At 41.3% G+C, this 26,018-nt stretch overlaps 1 protein-coding gene across 1 annotated transcript; it reads right to left on the bottom strand.

Moving 5' to 3' along the window:
• Window positions 1-16,859: 16,859 nt before the first annotated feature.
• On the bottom strand, window positions 16,860-24,248 carry amigo1 (adhesion molecule with Ig-like domain 1). Its single transcript, XM_052035030.1, has one exon. The coding sequence runs from the start codon at window positions 23,287-23,289 to the stop codon at window positions 21,745-21,747; it is 1,545 nt and encodes a 514-aa protein (XP_051890990.1). The 5' UTR covers window positions 23,290-24,248; the 3' UTR covers window positions 16,860-21,744.
• Between the last annotated feature and the right edge of the window lie 1,770 nt (window positions 24,249-26,018).

Below are 26,018 nucleotides of genomic sequence, written 5' to 3'. Positions count from 1 at the left end.
AGGTTACGGGGAGAAGGCAAGAGAATGGGGTTGAGAGGCATTGAGAATAGGGTTAAATCAGCCATGATCAAATGGCGGAGCAGACTCGATGGGCCAAATGGCCTAATTCTGCTCCTATATCTTATGGTCTTATGGAACTCAGCAGGTCAGGCAGCATCTATGAAGGGAAGTAGACAGTCGACATTTCAGGTCGAGACCTGATGAAGGGTCTCAACCCAAAATGTTGACTGTTCATTTCCCTCTGTAGATGCTGCCTGACCTGCTGTGTTCCTCTACCGCGTTGTGTGTTGCTTATATATCATTCTCTGACCTAAAATGGATGAACACCCTCATTCCCATATTAATTCCATCTGCCAATGTTTCATGTGCTTCTGTGCAATTTGTTTCTGGAGTATTACAGTGTCCATGCTAGCATACCAACTTGTCTGTCTCAAAGTAGTTCATCGTTTGTGAAAAAATTTGGAGGTAGTTTTCAAAGATTCTACATAAACAGAAATCTGTCCTTGCATATATAATCCTGAAATATTAGCCTTTTCAATGACCAGAATAGATCTGCATGAAGACCATTGCAAACAGTATTCTTTTATCAGATCATAAGATAACAGTCCTGATAAAGAAATAATTTTTTACTGGGTTTTAATAACCTACCATTCTCTCCACCATCTTTGCTTTCACTGAACTGATGCTGTTGCTGTGGCTACAGCTCTGACTATGAGTCAGCATCCATGTCCCTCTGAATTACCATGCCTGCTGCAACGGCAAATTAGCTGTGGAATACTCTCTCAGATGTGAAGAGTAGGAAACTGTTCTGTGGATATTCAGAGTCACAGGAAAATTGCTTCAAATGACGTAAATTGGTTTAAAAATTCTTCTGCCCATCAAAGATTCAGTTGATGATTTCTTAACTCTTTGGATCCTGACTTTCCCAGCACTCTTAGAAACTCAGTCCTATTCAGATTCCATTATTGACCTCAACCCTTTTATCGCTTTCTTTCAGCCGAAGCTGTGTCTCTGCTTCTTTATCTAGTTTTCTCGCCGACTCCTCCATTACCTCCCAAACCTGGCCCCCACAGGCTGAGGTCAGTCCATTCTCCATTCAAAGCCTTTTTAATGTTAACACCCTCATTTTTTAAATCCTTCCATGATATCACACCCTAGATGAATTCTAGGCAGCACTTTATCAACAGTGATATAACTTTCATCCCTTTTATCTTCCAGATCTAAATGCTTGCAATATCTCACTAGTCTCTTTGGTGGAGCTCCAGGATTGCAGCTTATCCTGAACACCCTGATAGAGCAGTTGTTTGTGCTATATCGTGGGGGAACCCCTCTCAAAGAGGTAAAGCTATAGCATCTTCAATTCCTGACCCACTCTTTCAATGATGCTTTGTAATGTAGGAGCAGCAGTAGCCTTTTAAAACTGTTCTACTGTTCAATTTGACTACTGTAAAGTTACCACACCCCCCCCCCCCCATAGATTAATGGCAAAATGAATCAAAGGACAGTTGATGGGTGTGTATGAGAGAGAATAAGTTTCAGAGATACAGGAAAATAAGGATAGGGAGCTGCCAAAGACATGATGGGTGGAATGGCCACCTGTGTCATTATACGTATGTATAAGAATCTGTAAATATTCCATGCGGTACAGATGGCAAATATCCTTCCCTGAAGAGCATCACTGAACCATTTGAGTTTTAACAACAATCCAGTAAATGATTACTCTTAATAGCACCAACTTTTTACTCAATATATGTCTAATCATTTGAATTCCCTAGCTGCCTTGATTGACATTCAAACTCATGTCTCCAAGATGATGGTTCTGTAACTTAGCAATCCTTCTACCATATTCAATATTCATTAATAGCCCAGCCCAGCTAAAATGTACGTATCCCATTTGTGAAACTTTAAATTGAGACCCAGCCTCAACAGTGTTTTTGGGAGATAGTGCTTCAGATTTCCACATCATCCCTGGATGAACAAACTTTAAACTTAAGGACATGCCTCTTTGTTCTAGACTCTCCAAACAACATAAATAGTTCCTCTCTAGTTCCTTTCCACTTCCTCCACCCATTTTAATAAAACACCTCCAATAGATATTCCTTCATCTTCCAAGTGTGAGGAAATAAAAGCATTATCTATACAACCTGTCTTTCTTATTTAACCCTGTTAGACCTGATCCCATTTTATTGAATGGCACAAGAACACAAGAGCAGAAGTAGGTCCCTTGCCCCTTAAGCCTGCCCTGCCGTTCCATGTGATCATGACTGATCTGCCCCAGGCTGCCACTCCTCCTTTGTGCTGATTCCCCATAGTCTTGGCTTCCCCAATTTTTTGAAAAATTCATTCTCTTCTTCCCTAAGCACCTATTAATGATCTGGCCCTTCACCAGTGATTCACCGCACTCTGCAGGAAGAAATTACGACGTAACTCAGTTCTAAATAACCATCCCCTCATCTTGAAACTATGTTCCCATGTTCAAGACTCTCCCATTGGTGGAAATATCTCATCATCTACCCTGTCAGGCCCCCTTAGGATCTTGCATGTTTCATTAAGATCACCCCTCACCATCTCTGTAGCTGCTCTTGATAAAGACAACTCTCTCATCCGAGGAATTAGCCTGGTGAATCTCTTTTGGACTACCTCCAACCCCAGAATATCCTCTTGCTTGTGTTCCTGCTGGTTAAGCGTGAAAGGAAATATTTTGAAATATTGTTCCACATTAGAAGTAGCAACCTGAACTAACTGAGCATGAGAGTTTTTGAAATAGGGTCCCCCTTCCTTGGGCCTCATTTGAAACTAGAAACTTCTTTTTGTATTATTAACACAGTAAATCCTAACCTATAAATTGTTCATCAGATCCATAAAATTCAACAAGTGCATTTCACAAAGGTCGACAGCTCAGCAATAAGTGAGGTGGAGAGATAAGATTTACACAGCAGGGGCACGGGTGTTCAGCAATTCACAAAATGTCGTTGTTTACATTCCTAATTTATAGTGGAAAATGCTGTAACTTTCCATGTATTATATGTCTGATGTTGACTTCTATGGAACAATTTTTTTAAATTCTCTGCTTAACCTTAGTCACAACGAGTCCCCATTGCACTAGTTTTGACTAAAAATTTAAAGGATTTCATAATATCGTCTCTAGGAAACACTGTAAATTCTTGCACACTCCTGCCCACAGCCCCCCCACTACCCATCCTAGCTCCCTTCAATAAATGGTGAACCTGAAGACCTGTTTCAGGAACAGCTTCTTTCCCTCCACCATCAGATTTCTGAAGGGTCCATGTACACTATCTCATTATTTGTTTTTTGCACTATTTACTTTTGTAACTTATAGTAATTTTTATGTCTTGCACTGTTCTGCTGTCACAAAGCAACATATTTCACAACATATGTCAGTGATAATAAACCTGATTCTGATATATTACCAAAGAAATCTTGTGAATACTGAAGCTTTTCAGAGGATCTCCAGTAAATATTGAATCACCCTAGAGACCCTTGGGGAACCATATTGTGAAAGAATGCATTAGTGTTAGGATACACATGTGTGATTGGGAGTCACCTTTAGTGAATTTCTGTGCATTTACAAGAGCCCATGTAAATCTTAACAAAACTCTCAGGGAATTTCTGCAAATCCTTACATGATCATGGGGGAACACCCTTTAAATATTGACACACTCCCAGAGGCCCCTGTAAATTCCAGCACTCTCTTTGTGGTGGGAGTGTTGTCTCAGGATAGGCAAAGCTTTCTTTACAGCACAGATTCAGTGTGGGAAAACGCGTTCTCTAAGTTGTCCTATAAAACATTTGCATGGCAGGTTACACATTGGGCAAAATGTAGGTTAAGTGTACCTCTGCTCTTCCAAGAATGATTCCAGACATAAACATTAGATCAGTTCTCAAAGTAACCATGCAGTTTTACTGTTTCCCACACCAGGCTCCCCAGTGACCCATTGGAGTGAAATTACCAGTTTTTATAATTAGCCCTGCTAGATAATGAAATAGAAGCATATAACGCTGGAAATGCTTAAGGGTTCAGGCAGTACCCGTGGAAAGAGAAACAGAGTTAACATTTAAGTTCTCGTTGTACACCGACATCCATATTTAATGCCATGTGTCAACACATGTGTATTCTTGACAACCTGAAACATTAACTCTGTTTCTTGCTGCATGGATGCTGCCTGACCTGATTGTTTCCAGAATTTTTTGTCTTTATTTCATATTTCTGGCATCTGCATCTTTTTTACATCCACTTTTTATGACTTTGCTATTACAGATTTGCCACTGGGCTATATTGTGAGTGCCAGTGAGCCCTGATGTCTGTCTATATTGTGAGTGCCAGTGAGCCCTGATGTCTGTCTTTGTGCAGCTGGCTTTGGATGGACTATAATGTGAAAGAGCACAATTGAGGAAGATTTCAGACTGCACCATATGATGATTTGATTACCCTGTGTGTTACCAGGAGGAACCCTCTGTGTTCTCACTCCCTAACTGCTCCCAATCACTCATTCCCAGATAAACTTGTTTACAGTTTATCCCCATGGTCACCCCAGTTTTACCCACTGGAGACATGCCCCTTCCCCACCCTCCCTGCAGCTTAGCAATCTTCTTTTCTCTCCTTCCCAGTTCGACGGAGGGTCGTTGATATGAAACGTTTCTCTTCCCACTGATGCAATCTGCCCTGCTGAGTATTTCCAGAATTTTCTGCTTCCTTAGTACCAAGTATTTAAGAAAGCCAGCACTCTCATTTATTTATGATATTTCATATCCTTGGGATGTCCCAAAGTTTAAATATATTTGAGGTGTTGTCAATGTTGATTTGTCAGTTTTTGTGTGAGTATTGCATGCATGCACACCAGTGTGTGCTCTGTGACTTTGTACATAGGACAGTAAATTTGTTAGTGTGAGTTTGTGTGTATGTGTGGGTGAATGTACGAGTAAGTGAATATATACTGCGAGTGTGTATGTGTGTGTGTATATGAACGTATGAGAGGATTGTCCAAATGTGAATGGATTTGTGTGTGTGAAGGTGTGTGTGTTTGTGAGAGTGTTTACATCTGTCTGTGTGAGTGTGTGTACAGCATAAATCCATACTATACAGTTATGAAAACCACTCAGCAGTTCCTAATAAAACCTGTTAAACAATCTCCCACACAGCAACATTCACTTATTGTTTGAAGATTTATTTATCTTTTGTTTAACTAACAATACAGAATTATGAGTGGAAAGAAATCATTACAAGTCCTGTTCACCTTTGTTCAATTACAGTGAGGCAAGCATAACAAACATCAAACTGCAGTTTGATGGATTGCATGGGAAAAACTGCTGACTGAATAAAGTATGTAAAAAATATATATATATTATATTTTCAGAGAGGCTTTAGTTTATTTATCAATATCCTTTCTTGTTTTCCTGATATTATGAAATCTGCTGATATTCCACATGTCCTTGCTTTCCCCACACAGAATCTCACTCACTGAGGATCCTTGCCTGACAGTAGCTGGCATTGATAGCCTGTTCCTGAATGAGAGGCATCACAGACTAGCATAGTCTTGTTTGTTACACAAGTCCATGCAGAGGCCATAGTGCAACAAGGGACCCAGTTTCACAGAGTAAGATATCCTGGTTATTCTTTCCCTTCTTCCTGAAGATTCATTGACACCAATGACAGCACACCCTGAGTGTTTATTTTTAACTTATCACTGGTTGTGTGAACTAGTTGAGTGTAGAAAAGGACACAGATAGGGTGGGATAGATGGTGGAAAAGGGATACCTTCTCTCTGTATAACATGGGAGTCCTGGTTTATCCTGCCCAGACCTAGCATAATATGTCAAATCTCTAAAGGACAGGAATGAGATTTCGGGAGGCAGGAGCCTCTGTCAGGTGCGTGTCAGCTTGGTGTTCTTCATGTCCCTCCTGGACCAGAGAAACAAACTGTCACTTCTCAAGGTGTTACAGGTAAGGCCCATCTCTAACTGCTTTTGAAGAGTTTATCATGAGCCACATTCTGAACGAGGTACTCCTGCAGTACTGTAAGGGTAAGGGGTTACAAGACTGAAACCCAACAGCGATGAAGGAGAAGTGAAATACATCAAGTCAGGCTGGTGTGTGACTTGGAGGGAAACTTCAGGTGGTGGTGCTCCCATGTGTCTGTTGCCTTTGAGATAAGTGCAGTGGATTTTGGAGGTGAACAATAACAGTGCCTTTGTTGATGGTGTACGTGCAGCCATGGTGTGCTGATAATGGAGGGAATGAGTATTTAAGGTGGTGGATGTGGTGCCAGTTAAGCAAACTGCTTTATCCTGACCTTCCAGGGTGTTGATGGTTGGGACTTGGTGATAGTCATGCCATTCAATGTCATGTGAAAGTGGTAAGACCCTCTCTTGTTGGTGATGATCATTGCCTGACAATTGTATAGCTTGAATGTTACCTGTTACTTTTCAGCCCATGCCTGAATGTTGATTTGGGTATTGCTGTATTCAGGCATGGACTGCTTCATTTTCTGAGAAATTGCCCAGTGGAATTCATAAGTGTGCACCCCACCGCCACCCACCACCACCCCCCCATCCCGTTCCAGTCTTACAATGGAAGTTTAATTACAAAGCAGTTGAAGATGGTCGGACTTCAAGCATTGCCCTGAGGAAGTCCTGCAGTTTACTGAAATACTGAAATGATTGATCTCCAACCATTATAACTGTCTACTTCTGCATGAGGTATGACTCCAACCAGTGGACAGTTTGCCCATTTACTTCCATTGTTTTCGGTTTTCTCAGGACTCCTTAAATACCAGCTTGATAGCATGTTCTTTCAGCTACTCCTGGAATTCAACTCTTTTATCCATATTTAAACCGAGAACATAGTAAATTCTTAAACTAAATGATTCTTGAGCAACCCAAACTGAGCATCAGTGAGCAGTTTATAAGTGAGTAAGTATTGCTTGATGGCACCATTGACAACGGCTTTTATTACTTTACTGATGATTGTGAGTTGATTAATGGGGTGGTAGTTGTTCAATTGGATTTTTCCTATGCTTTGTAAACAGGATATATCTGGGCAACTTTGCACATTGTTAGGTAGATGCCAGTGTTATAAGGTGCAGCTAGTTCTGGATCACTTGGCAATTTGTTTTCCTGGGTGGAGACTAATATTGGGTAGGATTGCTATTGGGGACTGACACTGATGGTGGAGCTTAATGTTCTGCTGGACTGAGAACTGAAATTGGGCTGGTTTGTTCAGGTAGTTAAAATGGCACTGGGATCCTATGTGCATCCTAGGGCCCTGAACGTGGTATATGTTCATGAGCAACACAATCATTCCAAAGCTTCCCTATTTAAAATGAAAGTATTTATTAATGACTTTGTACCAATCAATGAATTTGAGATGGGGTGTAATGTGTGGCCCATGAAAAAATGTCTACAGTAAATAAGGTCAATTTACCTAGTAAACAGTTCTTGATGAGTAGAGGAAGCAATCTGCAACAACTTCTCCCAGTAAAAGCAGGGTGATTTCCCCAGTAAAGTGTAGTGAATGCAGGAAAGTTGCATGGAAAATATGTGCACAAAATTAGTTTCATTCACTTCAGTGAGTTCACTGTGGTTGAATGAGAGGGGAGTTGCCAGTCACCTCTACACTCGCTGGCTGCAGCGTTGCCACTATATTTTGTAGCCATTTAAAATAGCAGTGGGAGGTGAAGTTAATTCATCCCTGACCTGGTCTGCCCAAAGTATTTATGTGGCTGGTTCAGTGGAGTTTATTGTCCTTTGTGGCATCCTGTGGTATTGATGGTGGAAAGGTTGATGGCAGCATTGCTGTTGACTATGATGGCAGGTAGTTAGACTGTTTCTTGTTGGTTATGGCCATTTGTTTGGCATGAGTGGACAGCTCCTCTTCTGCCCCACTGAGGAAGCAACTGCAGGTAGCCATGTCTGGTGCCTGTTCAAAGGGATTCCTGCAGCAGTGTCCTGGGGCCAACAACCACAGTCACCTTTCCTTGTGTGACATATGACTCCAGCTACTGAGACTTTTCTACCTGCTCCATTGGCTTCCACTTACAAAGGCATCTTGGTGCTACATTTGCGTGTATGTTACCTTGCTGTCAAGTGCAGATATTCTAACTTCTTGCAAGGCTTTTGCTCCCTTAAACTAAACAGATAAGGCAACTTTCAGCAGCATAAAAATTCCAACACAAGAAGCAGAGCCTGCATTTTTATAGAGCCTTTTAAAACTTCTGGTTGTCACAAAGCAACCACTGAAAACCTGTTGCAATGTAGAACATATGATGGGTATTTCCGAAGCAGAATTGTACTTCTGCTAATCTGTTTTATTGGTTTTTTTGGTTTGAATCATTGGTCAGAAGATCAGAGAGAACTCCCTGTTCTTCTTTGAAATATATCATAGAAACTTTTATGTCCTCCCAAAAGGACAGAGAAGCCCTCAGTTTAACATCTCAACCAATGGATGATATAAGCAAAGCCAAGGGTACAGAAGAATGTTTGGCTGCTGTGAAGGTCACTGTGAGCAGCATGACACCAAATTCATCAATAGTCTATTAATATTCAGGAAATTTATACTGATGTGACTCTTTAGTTCCTCCATGGAAAAATTCCCTCTCACTGCCTGTGAATAATTTACCCTGAAACCAATGGATCCTGTAATGTCTCAGTATTAGTGTAACAAGAATATCTTTAATTAAAGATGTAGCAATGTCATGACACATTGGACTGTGGAGGAAACACTCCAGAAAATTAGGCCATCAATGTGCCTTTAATTTTAGGCTAATTAAAAATCATGATAATGGTTTCAGATTAGCACTGAAATAAGGTCATAACTGTCACTGAAGAATGTGAAAAAAAGATCTTTTAAATATATTTTATTTTCTAACCCTCTCTGGCCCTGAGAGCAGAGAAGTTCAATGGAAGATTTAATAGGGGGTGTTCAAATTAATAAAAGATTTTTAAAGAGCGAACACAGTTAGGAGGGTCAGGAAACAGAAGTCAGAGATTTAAGGCAGATGTGAAAAGAACCAGAGAGACGAGCAGATCTTTGTTCAATACTGAGTTCTGATGATCTGGAATACATTGCTTAAAATGGTGCTGAAGTCAGATTCAACAGTTTAAAATGGGAATGGAGAAATACTTTATGGGGAAAAAATGCATGGCAATGAGAAATTAGAAGGAGAGCAGGACTAATTGGATAGCTTTTTCTAATAATTGGTACAGGCATAAGGACCAAATATTCTCCTTCTATGATACAATAAATTTTGAAGTATTAAACTCACCATTCTTGCCTCCATTCCTCATTTTCCTAATCCTTCCCCCGCAATACTCTTGCAAATTTATTCTCTCTTCACAAACACAATTAGTTAACTCTTTCATTCAATTTATCTATCTGATTCCAAGTCCTTACCTTCAAGATTCCACAAACTGACCACTCCTTGGTTGAAAAAGTTCTCTGACCTTCTTTCTTACACCCAACATCCTCATTTGAACTAGTGCTCCTTATGATTTAGAACTTTTACCATGTTCAGTACCTTTGCTGAGATGCTAATGACCAGACTAATATATTAAACACCAGCCTTGTATGTTTAATTGGGAATCCAAATATGATGAATTCCATTTCCAATTAGTGAATGGTGCTTTCATGTGAACGCTCACTTACACTTGGTCTATTCACATGAACCTTAACCTTGTTTTGGTCATTCACCCTAATTAACTTGTGTGTCTCTGTGGAAACTTTTGTTTAATGGTGCTCCTATGAAGTGTTCTGAGTTCTCTTGTTAAAGGTGGTGTATGCATACGCTTTTTATACATTTGCTGGTAAAGTATACCAAAAGTTCAACACAGTATATAAGGTTTTTGATCGTTGTATGCTTCACTCCCTTTGGTATTGAATGGCAGTAAATGTTTGCTACATAAATACATACAAATACATTTACACATATTATGTTTAGTGGATGTGGCTAAAAATCTGTCACTGTGGGTAGTGAATAAATTCTATTGGACAAAATGGAATTAGAGTAATAGAGTAATACAGCATGGAAACAGGCCCTTCAGCCCAACTCATCCATGCCGAGCAAGATGCCCATCTAAGCTAAGATGGAGACAGGAGATTCTGCAGATGCTGGAATCTGGAGCAATACACACCCAAAAAGTGTTGGAGGAACTCAGCAGGTTAGGCAGCATCTATGGAGAGAAATAAACAGTCAACATTTCGGGTCAACACCCTTCATCAGGACTGATGAGGTCCTGATAAAGGTCTCAACCCGAAATGTCGACTGTTTACTTTTCTCTATAGATGCTGCCTGATCTGTTGGTTTCCTCCAACACTTTTTGTGTGTGTTGCCCATCTAAGCTAGTTCATTTGCCTGTGTTTGGCCCATATATCTCTAAACGTTTCCTATTCATGTACCTGCTCTTTTAAATGTTGTTATTGTACCTGCTTCAACCACTTTCTCTGGCAGCTCATACATGGTAGTATAACGGTTAGCTAACGCTTTACAGTGCCAGCGACCTGGGTTCAATTCCAGCCATTGTCTGTAAGGAGTTTGAACGTTCTCCCTGTGTCTGCATGGGTTTCCTCCGGGTGCTCCGGTTTCCTCCCACATTCCAAAGATGTATGGGTTAGGAAGTTGTGGGCATGCTAATGTTGGCACCAGAAGTGTAGGACACTTATGGGCTGCCCCCAGAACACTCTACAAAAAAGATGTATTTCACTATGTGTTTCGATGTACATGTGACTAATAAAGAAATCTTACCTTATTCGTATCTTATCTTATAAACACGCCACCCTCTGCATGAAGAAGTTGCCACTCGGGTTCCTTTTAAATCTTTCCCCTCTCACCTTAAACCTATACCCTCTAGTTTTTGATTCCTGTGCCTCTCATGATTTTACACATCTCTATAAGGTCACCCATCAGTGTCCTAGGAATTTGACCATCTCAAGGTCTATTAATAAAAATGTCCATTTTTCTTAATCTTACCTCAAAACAACCCAATTCCTTGATCATAATAATGAAAACAATCATTGAAAAGCTGAGTTTTATTTAATCTTTTCTTCACTGGAGCAGGAAAGTAGGATTCTTTTCCACTTCTGTTACTCCAAATCAACGTCAAGCAATCAAGCCCACTGAGGCTCAGGTGGAACACACAGAGTTTCTGCTTTATCCCCTCAGCTTAAACCACAGTTAACGCACTCTAGGCAGTGAGCTTTTCCATTTCAGGATGCTTTTGGACATTTCTATCTACTGTAATGAAGCTGGAAATGGGCTCTTTTCCATTGCAGAGAGAAGACTGAAAAAGTGATATGAAAGAAGATCCCAAGTTACTATGTGTTTGAAAGGGTGAACATAGGAGAAATCAAAACTAGTGTTGAAAGTATAAGTTTGTCACCAATGAACCCATTGGGGAATTCTGGATAAAGGTCTTTACCCTGACATAATGAGAATGTGAAACTGACGAACAGAGGGAGTAGTTGTGAAGAACAGCAAGGGCAGCACAGTGATGCAATAGATAGAACCATTGTCTCACAGCTCCAGTGACCCAAGTTAGATTCTGACCTCTGGTGCTGGCTGCATGGAGTTTGCACGCCCCCCCCCCCCCCCCCGTGACTCTGTGGGTTTCTCCTGGGTGTGGTTTTCTCCCACATCTCAAAGACTTGTGGGCCGGTAGGGTAATTGGCTATTGTAAATTATCCCGAGTGTAGACTCTTGGGGAAGTTGATGGGAATGCAGTGAGAATAAAATGGCATTGGTGTAGGATTGTTTTAAACAAAATATGGCTGTGTAATGATCATCACAAACTCAGTTGGGTAAAGGGCCTGTTTCCATGCTGTACAAGTTGATGATTCTCTAATGAGGTTAAGGGGAAGCCAGATAACTGCACAAGGCAATAAAGGTTTATGCTGATGGGATGGAAAGAAGCGGAGGGGATGGCGGTTCCTGTGATGCAAAGGCTATTCAGGCTGTATATTTTGCTGCTGTAAACTCAATGACAATCCTTGAATCAAGTAAACTACAAATTAACTACATTGAGATCTTAAGTGAAAACACTGAAATTTTAGAGACAGAGGAAGAGAATATTGGAATGTGTCATCCCCAGGTCACTTTCCAGGTGTTCAGCTGAAGGCCAGCAATAGCAGTAATCTTTGAACAGTTTGACAGGTGACCTCGGCCTTTCTTAATGGATATTCAATTCCTCTTTTACACAGCGCTTTAGATTTTGATTTTGTGTATTAGCATGTCATTAGTTAATTATACATCTCTCTCCATTTTTATTTCCATCTGCTTTAATGGGGAAGAGTTATACATCGATATGTATCATTGCTCTAAATCATGATCAAATATTGTCTATGTGTCCCCAAACCTAAGAGCATTAACTCAACCCCTCTCCAGAGGTATCATTTACTCTGAATAAATGAGAGTTGCTGATACTTGGGTCAAACAAGAGTAAAGTATTTAATATTTGATCCTCCAAATTTTCCTCAGAATTGGTTTAACAAGTTTCAGGTTTATTCTTCAGTGCATTATCCGTATTGAATCTCCTATAGCTTTGTCTAGATGCTGAGTGTCACAAGATTAATTGACTGCAGAAAGCATTATGGTTAATCCCAATGCCACCCACCCTGTATCTTCCAGAAGGTAAATTCACTCATCAGGCACAAGAAGTTGGGATACATCCTTCGTTAGTGCTTTAAGACAAGTTGTCACCACTGTTCTAGGTCAGAAAGGCTAACTCAGCACAAAACTGGTTTTCCATCTTGGGACCCCACTCTAAGTGTTCTAATATGAGGCAGTTGAAGTCAGTGTGCATTAGAGAAATCATATCCTCTCCATTTTTCTGTAAGAAAATGAAATGTTTAATTTCTCCAAACACAGAAATGTAAAGTCAGTAATATATAATACACCGTGCTTCTATAGTTTAGAGTTACCAACTAGGATTGGAATGTTGTGTGGTTCCAAGTGTTTTACCTTTCATTCTTGATTAGCCTAAAGATGTGAGGTGATATAGTGTTTAATGTAGGTTTTCTGTACATACGTATGTAGTCTTTAAGACTACCTCATCAATTTGTTCATATCTATTTGTATCCAAATGGGCAAACAGCCACAGGGAATTGAACAGCTCTTTCAAATTAATATTCATCTAAATGATAATGATGCATACCATGCATATTCATACATGTGCCATTGATCCAGGTGTTACTCTGTGGAAGCTTTGAGGGAACATCCTTTGACAATTAGTCCACTGGATGGTTCAGGTTTTGATTACACTCTCTGGGTATTTCAAACACTTAAACACTGGGCATCTGATTTAATAGAGATCTCTCTGTTTGGGAATTAAGTTGTTTCCAGTATTGGCTTGGAATCTCGAAGAATTAATGGACATTGATGTAAACAACTCTGGGAGAAATGTGTCAGTGTCTTCATCTGCTTTGAATATTTTCGTCTAACAAACATAAAAATATTGCTGATATGGGTGGGAGTGGAGATTAGTGCACAGCAGGTAGCAAACTGACTGGCAGCTAAGAACCAACCAACCTGATGATAATCATTCTGCTCACTTTCCAATCGGTGTGTTGTAAGGGTGGATATGTCAGATGACCAATGGTGGGAGTGTGGGACTGGGGCAACTGGAGGTGGGTGCCATATGATGAAACAGGGATAAGATCCAGATTTTGTAATCATGATGAAGATGTTCATTGTTCGGCCTTCATCCTATCCCTCTCAGTGTGGTATTTACATGGGGAAATCTGGAATCCCAGTTTCCTGTACACTTGCTATTTGGTTTCTTTTCTAAAATATTTCAAAGGATTTAAACCTACCTATGCTCAAAATTATTACATGCACTGTTTCTTTTTCTTGCTTCTGAATGAAGTTAGGTTAACTGTAGAAAGGAAAGCTCCACGTGAGTTGTGGACAAAACATACGATGAAGCCAAGGATAATAAATGTAAAACTCCTTCCCATGAGTAGGATAAAGTTGCAGTTTCAGCTTGATGTATTCCTGGAGTTTTGAACACATGAATCCTTGTCTCCAACTGTCCCACCACCAAATCCTTACCATTTGTTGCCCATTTTCAAGATGCACTACCTTTGAGGGCCAATCAGAAAGTGAATACAGCTTTTGTTATCCCAGAGGATTTTCCCTATGTTATACATTGCAAAATTTTGCAGCTTAATAGACAACAGTGTTCAAAGGTTTTTTGTTTGAAAAAACTCAACTCTTTACTGTCTCCATGATTTTTCTCTTGATTTGACTGCAGTGATGTGCAGGTGATTAGTCAACTGGAGAAGATTCCAGGGTAATCACAGAAGGATTGGTATCCCTCAGTCCAGTAAAGCTGTAAATCCAGATGAAATATCACTGCTGCATGATGAGGTTGCATTAAATTGTGTTTTAATGATAGGTTATCTGTATTTTTCTCCTACACAGCAACACACAAATTAAGCTGTGAAATGTTAAAATAGAAATAAGCATCAAACATTAAACTACCTGTATTGAAAAATGAGTTTTTAAAGTATCATGACTAGAGGTTTTGATATATTCATTTTTAGGATATGGGAATTGCCTGCAAGGGCAGCAAGTATTGCCCTTGAGAAGGTAGTGGTGAGATGCCATTTTGAAGTGCCGCAGTCCTTCCCAAGTGCTCCCATGGTGCTGTTGGGTAGAGAGTCCCAGAATTTAGACCCAATGACAATCAAAGAGAGGTGAGATATTTCCCAGTCAGGATGGTGCGTGATTTGGAGGGGAACCTGCAGTGTTCCTGCTGCCCTTGTCCTTCTTAGTGGCAAAGGCCATGGGTTTGGGAGGGGCTGTTAGAGTAGCCTGCACAAGTAACTGCAGTGCATTTTGTAGATTGTACAACTTGTACCACTGTGCAATGGTGATGGAGGGATTGGATATCTAGGGAGGTGGATCGGGAGCTAATCAAGTGGGCATCTTTCTCATGGACAGTTGCATTTCATGAGAGTTGTGGGCACAGGCAAGTGAAGGGTATTCCATCATGCTCCTGATTTATACTGTGTAAGTGATGGAATGACTTTGGGGTGTCAGGAGGTGAGTCATTTGCTCCAGATAACCCTCTGACTTGCGGTTGTAGCCACTGTGTTTATGTGGCCGGTCCAGTTGGTTTTCCAGAAGGAAGCCAAGATGTGTATGTCTGGCTGAACAGCCTTCAGCACACACATGCTGGGCCCCACTATCCTTGATGGAGATGTACTTGGAGACTCTTCTGTTTAATTATCCGCCATCACTCATGAATAAATATGTAAGACTTCAGGGATGTCATCAGATTAATTGATTGTAAGATATCTTAGCTCTGTCTATTGCATGTTGTTTTTGCTGATTAACACACATGTAGACCTGAACTGTAGCTTCACCTGGCTGGTACCTCATCATTTTAAGCCACGCCTGTTGCTGCTCCCAGCAGTGCTTCTGCACTCCTCTTTGAACAAAGGTTGATCCCTTGGCTGGATAGTAATGGGAGAGTGAGGGATGTGCCAGGCCATGAGACTACAGATTGAGGTAGTGTACATTTCTGTTGCTGCCGTTGGTCCACGGTGCCTCAGGGTGGCCCAGGTTTGAACTGTAAGATCCGTTCTGAGACAATCCCATTTAGCATATTTGATGAACGGTGTACTTGACGTAAAGGCAGGACTTTGCCTGCGCAAGGACTGTGCAGTGGTCACTTATACCAATTCTGCCATGAATAGGTGCATCCACTACAGCTACATTGGTGAGGATGAGGTAACTTACTAAATGGCTAATATTTTGGGCATGGGATCACAGCAGTACTAGATGCTATTGGGTTGCAAGGGCTAATTTATAGATCTAGATAATTGCATCACTGGGGTACTTTATTAGACTTGTTTTGTTTTCAGGTTGGGGAAATAAAAAGGCCCAGTGTAGTTCTGACCTTGAATTTAATGAGTTGTCAACCTCCCAGGGTTGCCCTGCAGGTTTCTGGAATTGAAGATTAATGAACAAGATGCAGGGGATAAAATCATGGAAGCGTTACAATCGTATGTGATATTGTTCTTTCACTTTCTTTGAACATTTATCAGATATCAAAACATCTCATATTGACAAGTCAACTATTATTCAATTGGGTAATTAAGAGCCAGTTCAGCTCTCAACTGGTTGTGGGGTGCAGCAGTGACTGACAAGGTCGAGGAACTACTGGCAGATTCTAGAAAGTAAACAATTAGAGTAAGGACATTGCACAATGAATCCCTCAGGAGTACATCACCAGAAATGGTAACCCTTGATACAATTGGGACATGGTCCTGTGTAAATGATCTTACATAGATCTAAAGAAAGATAGAAACATATTGCTTCTAAAGAAAGATTTGCATTTGTTTAACACTTTTCACTCTCAGTGCAGATCAAAAGTGGTGGACCGGAGGGCCTGATTTTATGCTGTACAGCTCTGTGATTCAAAGACCTGCACTGATTAAAATGAGAATAATTGCCTATATCTTCCTAGATTAGGTAAAGCTTTCTGCTGTACCTCTGAGAGTCAGGTGATTAAAAAGGCTTGTGATTACATGCTATTCATACGGACAGTCTCATTCCAAATACAATCTGCTCTGGGAAGAAAACTGTGGTGTGGGTTTCCCCATCTTTAATACCACACCATAAATGGAAATCCTTCTTGTCCTTCTGTGCCATCCAAGAGACAAATGTTCAACCATCAACATCTCCAGCAGTCAGCTCTTATTGTTGGTTGAAATGACTGGTGCCCTCAGGAAAGATCTTCATACAAAGAAAATTACAAAATGAAACCTCACAATCAGGGCTAATACCTTCTACAGATTTAATTTCAGACTAGGCTGTCAAATAACATGTAAAGTCACAAAAGCAACAGACAAATACAACATTCCAACCTTGAAACTGATTCCAGCCCTGTGGCATTGTAACAAGTCAGCATGTTCCCTTATGATTGTGTTTCTTGGTGTGGACTGTTTCATTTGGTAATGTTTCATTTGGTAATGTACAAAATCAGCAACATAAAATCGGAACAAGTACGCTTCCTGCAACATATTATTTCATTCATATTTAGTGAGCTGTATAAGGGGCTGTATTTTTTACTGTGGCTCCAATTACAGGCAGAATGAAAGTAGAAATGAGTGATAATGAGACAAGGAAATGCGAGACTGCTGCTTTTCCCCTGTGGGTTTCTTAAAACATGCACAAGCAGGACCTGTAAGGAATTCGGGAGGAATCTCTTTACTCAAAGTGGTTAGAACTCAGTACTGCTTGGAAAGGTTGAGGTAAATTGCATGATTTCTGTTAAGGGGAAGCTAGATGTGGAGAAGAAGGAAAACGGAATAGTAGAAGATTACACAGAATCTACAGCACATGAAAGGCCACTTGGTCAGCTACTCCCTGCCGGTGTTTATTCTCCACACAAGCCTCCTTGCACCCCTCTTCATCTCATCCAGTCACCTTGTCCTTCTATTCCCTTCTTCCTCATGTGGAGTATAAATAATGGCATGATGATCATAGTGCCAAGTGGCCCATTTTTATGCTATAAATCTCTTGTAACTTTGGTTTTATTTCTAACTTCAGCCTGTCACATTCATTGACTCTCGGTTAAAGTTGTCTACAGCTGTCCACTGAAGACTTGAGTTATTTTAGCCAGGAGGAATTTGCAGCAACACTAAAGAATTAAAAAAGGCAGTTGCAATAATCTCATAGCTTCCAAAATAGATCTGCTTTAAACTTACTCATGTAGTGTCAGGTGCTGGTTCAGACCAAGAACACTTGTTAAAGAGCAAGAGTTAAATTTTCTTAATGTTCCATGTGCCTTTAATTCAGCTCTACATACAAATCTGTAGGTGAAATTGTTCATAAGTACTGGAACAGCCAGGAATTCACAAATTAACAATACATTAGTGTATAAATTAAAAATGCTGCATTTAGCAAACCAAAACTCTTGACAACAATATTGATGGTTCAATGAGTATAATTCATGCTGGATTTGGCAACTTCCTTTCACGAGATGCAGTGTGCGTTAAATCATTTCCAGGGGATTACAACGAGAGCACTTCTGTTAAAAGTCCATTATTGGCAGTGGGTGGGTTGGGGTGAGGGCAGTAGATGTGTTACGATCAGATTCAATTCTCCTCTGGATTAAGAATAATCAGCAAAAAAAAACCCTACTCCAGGGGGAAACCCTGAAACTGGTCAAAAGGCATTCAGCCAATGGAAAGAACTGGAGTTTGCGCACATCGTCAATCAAAGGTTCCTGTTATTGAAAGGGACTGAGAATAAAACACTAGCGTAGTTTAATGTTAGAGGACAGGGTGAGAGCTGGTGAGACTTGCACTCTGGACTCTGTGCACGCAGTTAATTGAGTTTGTAGTTACACAATATGATAAGTTGTTACTAAAATCACAAGACATTGTACAAGAGTGACAATAGGAGGGACAAAGATCACAGCTGCAGAGGGCAGTCTCCTACACTCTGCTTACAAGACACTTGACAAAAGCCAGAAAGACAAACAATGTTTTCTCTGCCTAACACATTCAACAACATGATTGACTGAACAATATTTCACGCCATTTGCTTGCTGTTTTTTTAAAAACATCTTTGAGTTCACAAACAGGCACATGGATGTGATGGCTGAGTCAGCTTAGAGCAATTTGGAATGATGGACCCCAGCTATATTGCCAGTTCTACATTAATCTCTGATTGAGGGATAAGTGCAGATCTCTGAACAATGTGCTTATATAAAAGCGATACTCCACTGACCACTAGCCAAGTGCTTGGAAACCCGGCTGCTTGGTGATATGGAGCATGTCTAAAGTTATTAGGTAGTCCTTTTGGGGCTTGTCGCTCATTGCAATTATACTGCAGGCAGCAAAAGGCTTCTACCCCAATTTGATTGGACTCAAGCACATAATCCAGTCTGACCTTCCCAGTGTTGCACTAGTGCTAGTGCTGATGCTGTCTTTCAGAAGGAACATTAATCTAAGGGCCCATCTTTCCTTTCAGGTGGTGGTAAAAGTTCTGATGGCATAAATGCCAGTATAGCAAGGGGGTTCTTCCTGGCAGACTGGCTAATATTTATCTCACAGCCAACATCACTAAAATAAAATTACCTAGCCATTATCACATTACTAATTCTAGGAGCATGTTGTTTACAAATTGTTTGCTGCATTACAACTAGATCTTTCTTATAATGTTCCCTGCTGCACATCCAGTACTGCTTGCTCTTCAGAAACATAACGAGGGATTGTTTTGCATAAAAAATATAAATAGAATGATCAATCTTACTCAAGGATCACTAAATTGGAATAAAAAGACTGCAGATGCTGGAAATCTGAAATAAAAACAGAATATTAACAGCTTCTCTTTCCACAAATGCTGCCTGATCTGCTGAATGTTTCCAGCATTTTCTGTTTTCACATCAGAAAGAGAGCCTGGGAGATGACGCAGCCTGAGAATTTTTGTCTCCCCTTTACACAGCTTTCTTTCAGATGATCATCTCTTCAGCATTATTGCTCTTTAATCACTTATATTATTAACCCTTCTCAGAATACTCAGACACTCATGATTTTATTCCACACGCTCTGGTTATGGAGTTAATGACTTGTACTGAACTTCAGTGATCAGAAAACTTCCAGCATCTGTGAAAAGAGGAACAAAACCACCAACACTACATCTTTGGTGTGTTGGGTACATCTACCTCGGATAAATTGTGACAAATTATGTCAGAACTTCCCACCACCCCCCAACTCTCAGAAGCCGACCCTATTAAATATTTTCCTCCTTTCCACTTGATTCTCCATCCCTTATCAAAAACTATCATGTTCTTTACGCCACTGTAAACTAGAGGAATTATATGAAATAGCAAAGACATGGAAAAGTATCAAGGCACTTAACAGAAAACTGGGCACAAATTACAAGACACAAGCAACGCGTGATTGTCTAATATCCTTGGATGTGTTGTTGCCCTGAAACAGACTACCTGTAATTACAGACACCACAAAAACAAATCATTTTTGAAATAAATATTGGCATCTTCAAGCAGATGCATGCAGTACACCCCATTTACAAGCCTACATGCAGTGCCTGTTTTTAATCTCAGACTAATTAGATTTTAGTTATGTAGATCTTTGTTTTGTATCATTCTTAAAAACTCTACAACTCAGTGTATGGGAATTGGTGACAAACTAGCGAGATGATAAGTGTGCTAGAGATAAGTTAGGGGTGACACTGCTTCACTGCATGCTGTAGAGAGGTGTGCAATTATTCATGTACTGCAGTGCTTGCATTGGACAGTTGGAGTAACATAGTGTAAAACATAACACATAACACTGAGACAAGGAATATTTGAGATTAACCTGTTATTGCACCAATCCATATGCTTTCTACTTTACCACAGTGACTATACTTCTAAAAAGTACTTCATTGGCTGCGAAGTGCTTAGGGACATCCTGAGGTCATGAAAGGTGCAATATATATGCAGAGTTCTTTCTTTTTTTTTATTAGCTGGCTCTTATCTCTCAGTTACTGGCTTTGTTGAGTTTCAGGCATGCATTAAATTCAGGTCCACTGTATTCTTTTCTCTGCTCTGCTAATTCTCACTGTGCAGCAGTTCCATAGGTGCTGGTTAACGTTACCTTCCAAAATCTTCCTCAAGCGGCTACCTTTTGCAGATAAGCAAGTTTCATCAGTCTAGTCATTACAGAACCCAATTCAGAGTAGGTCAGATCAAAATGACAGGGAAGAAGGCATTGATTAATTTGTTATTCCACTCCAGCCCAAAGGATGGTAAACCAAGTATCATGATAAATACTGATCATCCAAAATTCACCCGAGCTGAGGCACTCGTACGTAGATATCGTTGAACCTTATCAATGTGCATGAGTTTATTCCCCATCTTCCTCATTACATTCTGGAAACTGTTACGATGTGCGTCATTTTGAGTTCAATTCTGTCCATTTTTCATTGCTGCATCTTTGCAGGATTAATCAGATGGAAGAGAATGCAAACTACACAGTGTGAAGGTTCAGGTCTGCCATCCATTGCTGTAGGACAATCAGTTATCCAATGACCCCTAGGTAAGCTTGTTCCCAGGTCATGCTGCGATCCCACCATTATGAATTACTGCTGGCAAGACAGGTTGCTGATTCCCTGATGTATTAACTGGCCACTTGTTAAGGGCATTCCACCTTTGTTGTTATTTTGACTTTGCTGATGTACACTGCTCCCCTACTATACCAGAAGTAATCTCTCGATTTGTATATCATTCCCTTTATGCTCAGCTCATTGGGTCAATTGCAGGGTTTTCTGTTATTCTGATCATTTCCAACGTTTCTTTAGAATCCTGTGGGTCACCTGTGGAAGTGCTCTCATGGCTAAGCAGGTTTATCCACGTCAGCCACTCAAGTCAGGCAATCCAGTCACCACTGGAGCAAGTTGGTTGGACACAGTTGCAGTTTAGAAAGCTGCAAAGCCTCTACACAGTTAGCCAGCGAGGAGTATAAAATAACTTAAGAAAAATAAATATGGAATATTTTGAACAGTTTAGATCTCACGGTGATCCTTCAGACTGCCTTCTCAGGTTGTGCCTTGGCAACATTACTGCAAGTTGTTTTAGCCGAATCGAGAGTCACATGGGTGGCCCATTGACTGCTGATGAAGCGTGGGCATCGGATGCTAAGCATCGGCACCACTCACCCTGCAGCCTGCCAGAAGCCTGTGCACGCTGCACAGACTATGGCTCCCATCCATTGTGTTAAACGACAATGGGAGAGTCTGAGGACACAGAGCCAACGGAGCCGCAGTCAGATTTCTTTCTGGGCACCGTTAAGAGTCTCTTATCCTCAAATTCTTCCACGGCGTTCGGTTTGTGTTTCCCATTCTGTCCTTGTGCTTCCTTGGCTGGCTCTATGAAAGCCACACGCCGGTCCATGGCAGCTTTATCTGCAGAGACATCGTGGATGGAACTGGCGCTCAGCATGGATGAGTGAATGCTTTCTTCCTGCTGGTTCCTCTGCTTATCAGCATTGTTCCTGCACCAACAACGACACGGTGTGAGGTACAGGTAGATGAGAACCAAAACTACGCTGGCAATGCACCCAACCAATGTAGTGTATGCTGTGTTCAGTGTTTCATGCGTTGGACTTGCCGTGGAGTTGTGCACTTTCAGCTGCACATGTATTGTCTCATTGAACTGGCTACTGCTAGCCAAGCAAGTGTAAGTCCCTGAATTTTCAGGTCGCAGGTTGCTGAGCTGCAGATTGCCATTGGGCAACATCTTGAGACTTTGGTTGTTGTGGCCGGCCTGAATGGTCTCATTGTCTGGGGTCACCCAGACCTTTATCATGTTCCTCAGTCTGGTGTCGCAGTGAATTGTCAAGGTCCCCTCCAAGAAGGCCTCCACCTCTGAATCCACAATTGTGCTGCAGTTCATGTACTCTTCTTGCAAGTCAAAGAGCTTGATAGACACCTTGTGGTTCAAAGGAAGGACGCACTTATATTCATTCCTGAAGTCCACAGCAGAACTGAACTGCCGAGTATGCCACTGGATGATCATAAGGTACAAGCTACACTCACAGATCAAGGGATTATTGTGTAAGTACAAACCGTTTTTAAGATATGCAGGTAGATTTTTGAGCTCCTGAATAGGAAGAGACTTTATCTTATTACTAGACACATCCAAAAGTTCCAGTTCGGGCAGCCTGGTATTTGCTTCCACCAACTCCTGTGGAAATCGGGTGATCAGATTCTGACTCAGGTACAACTTCTGAAGCCTGTTCAAGCCTTCGAATGCAGTCCTGTCAATCTGAGAAATCTGGTTATTGTACAGCAAGAGGACCTCCAGCTCTTCCAGCCCATGGAAGTGCAGTTCTTCTAGAGTTTTCAGCTTGTTGGAGGACAGATCAAGGTATCTCAAGTGTGGCACCTCCGTGAAAGCTTCCTCCGACGTGAAGGACAAGCCATTGTGGCTGAGGAGCAGTGTGTGGAGTCTGTCGAGACGGACCGTCGTCCACTCAGCCCTCAAGCGAGTCAGGCTGTTGTAACTGAAGTCCAGGACAGCTGTGTATTCTGGGAGAGAGTTGGGGATGTTAACCAGTTCCTTTTTAGTGCAGCTGACTATGTTACTGGCACAAATGCAATGGGAGTGACAGTTCAGAGCCGATACGTTCACAGGACGGTGGCCACACAGAGTCAGGAGAAGCAAAACAGATAGGTAGGGAAATACGCAGTTGTATCCTCTAGTAAGGTAGAACTCCAAGAGGCAGCTTAACCACATGGCTAGGCTGTAGGAACTGGTCATCGAGTGTGCCAGAGTAGAGCAGGATTTACGCCACACAAGGAAGAGTCATTGGCTGGAGAGAGGCATTTCTGGCACATGGAGCTTGCATCTGAAGCCGTAAATAATTGAACATCGTGCAGAGAGCAAGTAGGAACTGGCATTGTGCCACAGTTCCTCTACATTTACCAATAGAAGTCCCTCTTGGGGTTTCAACCATGCCTGATCTTTAACTCATTGCAGCCCAGTTTCTGAGATAAACACGGAAAGTTTTTACTTACTGGTTGCAAAAATAAATATTCTGATTGTTTCTCCTGAAGAAGGTCCCTTTCATCGAACATCAGAGGCGGTATCACGGCACTGGGTTAATCACCTTCCATCCAGGTCCTCTTTAAATGCGGATCAACATTTCAATATTGCGGCAACAGCAGCAGCAATAACAATCCCTCAAGCATCCCACAGCGTCTTCGCCGTCTTTTTTTTTAAATAAAGCAAAGACGGCAAGGGATATATGTATGCGGGGTGGGACGGAAGAGCGGATTGCTTGCAACGGGAGGCGGCAGCATGAAGCAAAGACCAGACTTCCTGGGATGGTTGGCAGCAGAGAGAGACAGAGAGAGAGCGGGCTCCAGGAAATCCCTGCCAGCAATCCAAGCCGCGGCAGAAACCCGACAGCGGCTCCCGCGGATGATCCCAGGTTGAGAATGCGGTGCTTCCCTCTCCTGACCTCCTCAATTCAGCTCTCTGCGCACTCGGCTCTCCGCAAGTGACAAGATTGTTTATTTCTCTCCTCTTTGTTCTGTCCCGATTGGAGGAGAAAAACATCCATCAGGGGAAGCCTCAGCTTCGCCATCCCATTGGCCAATTCCGCAGAGGCCAACCATCCAATGAGTACAAGCCTTTGGTTAACCCATCGAGTGACAGGTTTGCTGCCGGATTGACTGCAGTACTTTTCACCATCTTTGCAATGACCACGAAAGAAAAATTCACAGTCATTTGGTTTCGATCAAAATCCGTATTTCTTTGACTCTCCCTTCCCTCAATAATATTTTGAAATGTAACATTTTTGCTGATTTCCTCGTATATTTAATTAAAAACAATTTTAATAACCTTTGAAGATTGCAGTATCGAAATCTGATTAGAGTTGTTATAAACTTTTAAACCGGATTTAAAGATAATTCATCTGAGAGTGGATATTAAAATTGTACCTGATCTAATTGAACACCAAGTGGCTTCTTGTTATTACTCAGTTATTAAGAATGTTATTGCATCAAAATAAAAAGAACTGCGTATACTGGAAATCTGAAATTGAAATAGAAAATGCTGGAAACACTCAGCAGGTCACGCAGCGTCTGTGGAAAGAAACAGAGAGTAAATTTTTTGGTCAAATATCTTTTTCAGAAATGGTAAAAAGAAAAATAAATTAGCTTTAAGTTGCAGAGAAGGTGGGGGGAGGACGGATAGGACAAAGAGAATGCCTATGGTGAGCTCAGTGCTGGTCACAATTGATGTGGGGGTACTGGTATTGGTTTATTATTGTCACTTGTACCAAGATACAGTGGAAAAACTTGTCTTGCATACCATTCATACAGATCAATTCATTGCACAGTGCAGATACATTGAGTTAGTATAGAGTGCATTGAGGTAGTATAGTTGAAAATAACAAGAGTACAGAGTAAAGTTTCACAGCTACAGGGAAGTGTATTGCAGGTAGACAATAAGGTGCAAGGTCGTAACAAGGTAAAGTGTGAGGTCAAGAGTCCATCTCATCGTATAAGGGAACCGTTCAATAGTCTTATCACAGTGGGATAGAAGCTGTCCTTGAGCCTGGTGGTATGTGCCCTCAGGCTCCTTTATCTTCCGCCTGATGGGAGAGGGGAGAAGAGAGGATGACCCAGGTGGGTGGGGTCTTTGATTATGCTGGATGCTTCACCAAGGCAGCAAGAGGTATAGACAGAGTCCATGGAGGGGAGGCTGGTTTCTGTGACGCGCTGGGCTGTGTCCACAACTCTCTTCAGTTTCTTGCAGTCCTGGGCAGAGCAGTTACCATTCCAAGCCGTGATGCATCCAGATAGGATGATTTCTATGGTGCATCGATAAAAGGAGTGATCAATAGGTTAATGGCAACTGATAGAGAGTGATAATACAAATGAAGGAGTGCAAAATGTTGTGAAATGCAGAGTTTTTGGACATGCCTAGGAATTTAGGCTGTGCTAATGACTAGATAAAAACTGAGCCAGATGGATGACTTAGAGATGTCCAGTTTTGACCAGAAATATCCAGGTAGAGAAACCAAGTTACCTCCAATTGCAGAATTCAATACTGAGTCTGGAAGGCTACAAAGTGCCGGACTGAAGATAAGGTCCTGCCCCTCACTGTAATATTGCAAGGCGACACAAATAGAAAGGTTAAAGTGAGGGTGGGATGGACATTTAAAACATCATTACAGTTCCATGTCAATTGTTTTTAAAATGAGGCAATCTGAGTAACAGATTAATGTCTTTCTTCAAATCATAGTGACATACAGCACGGAAACAGGCCCCTTGGCCCACCAAGTTCACTCCAACCGTAAACCACCTATTTTGCACTAATCCTACCTTAATCCCATTTTTTATTCTCCCCATATTCTCATCAAGTGCCGCAGATTCTACCACCTACACTAGAAGCATTCACAGTGGCCAATTAACTATCAACCTGCATGTCTTTGGGATGTGGGAGGAAACCAGAGCACCTGGAGGAAACCCTTGTGGTCA

Source organism: Pristis pectinata, chromosome 20 (genome assembly GCF_009764475.1).
Source record: "Pristis pectinata isolate sPriPec2 chromosome 20, sPriPec2.1.pri, whole genome shotgun sequence".
Taxonomy (NCBI): Eukaryota; Metazoa; Chordata; class Chondrichthyes; order Rhinopristiformes; family Pristidae; genus Pristis; species Pristis pectinata.
The sequence above is the reverse complement of the archived record's forward strand: the minus strand, read 5'-3'. Positions and strand labels throughout refer to the sequence as shown.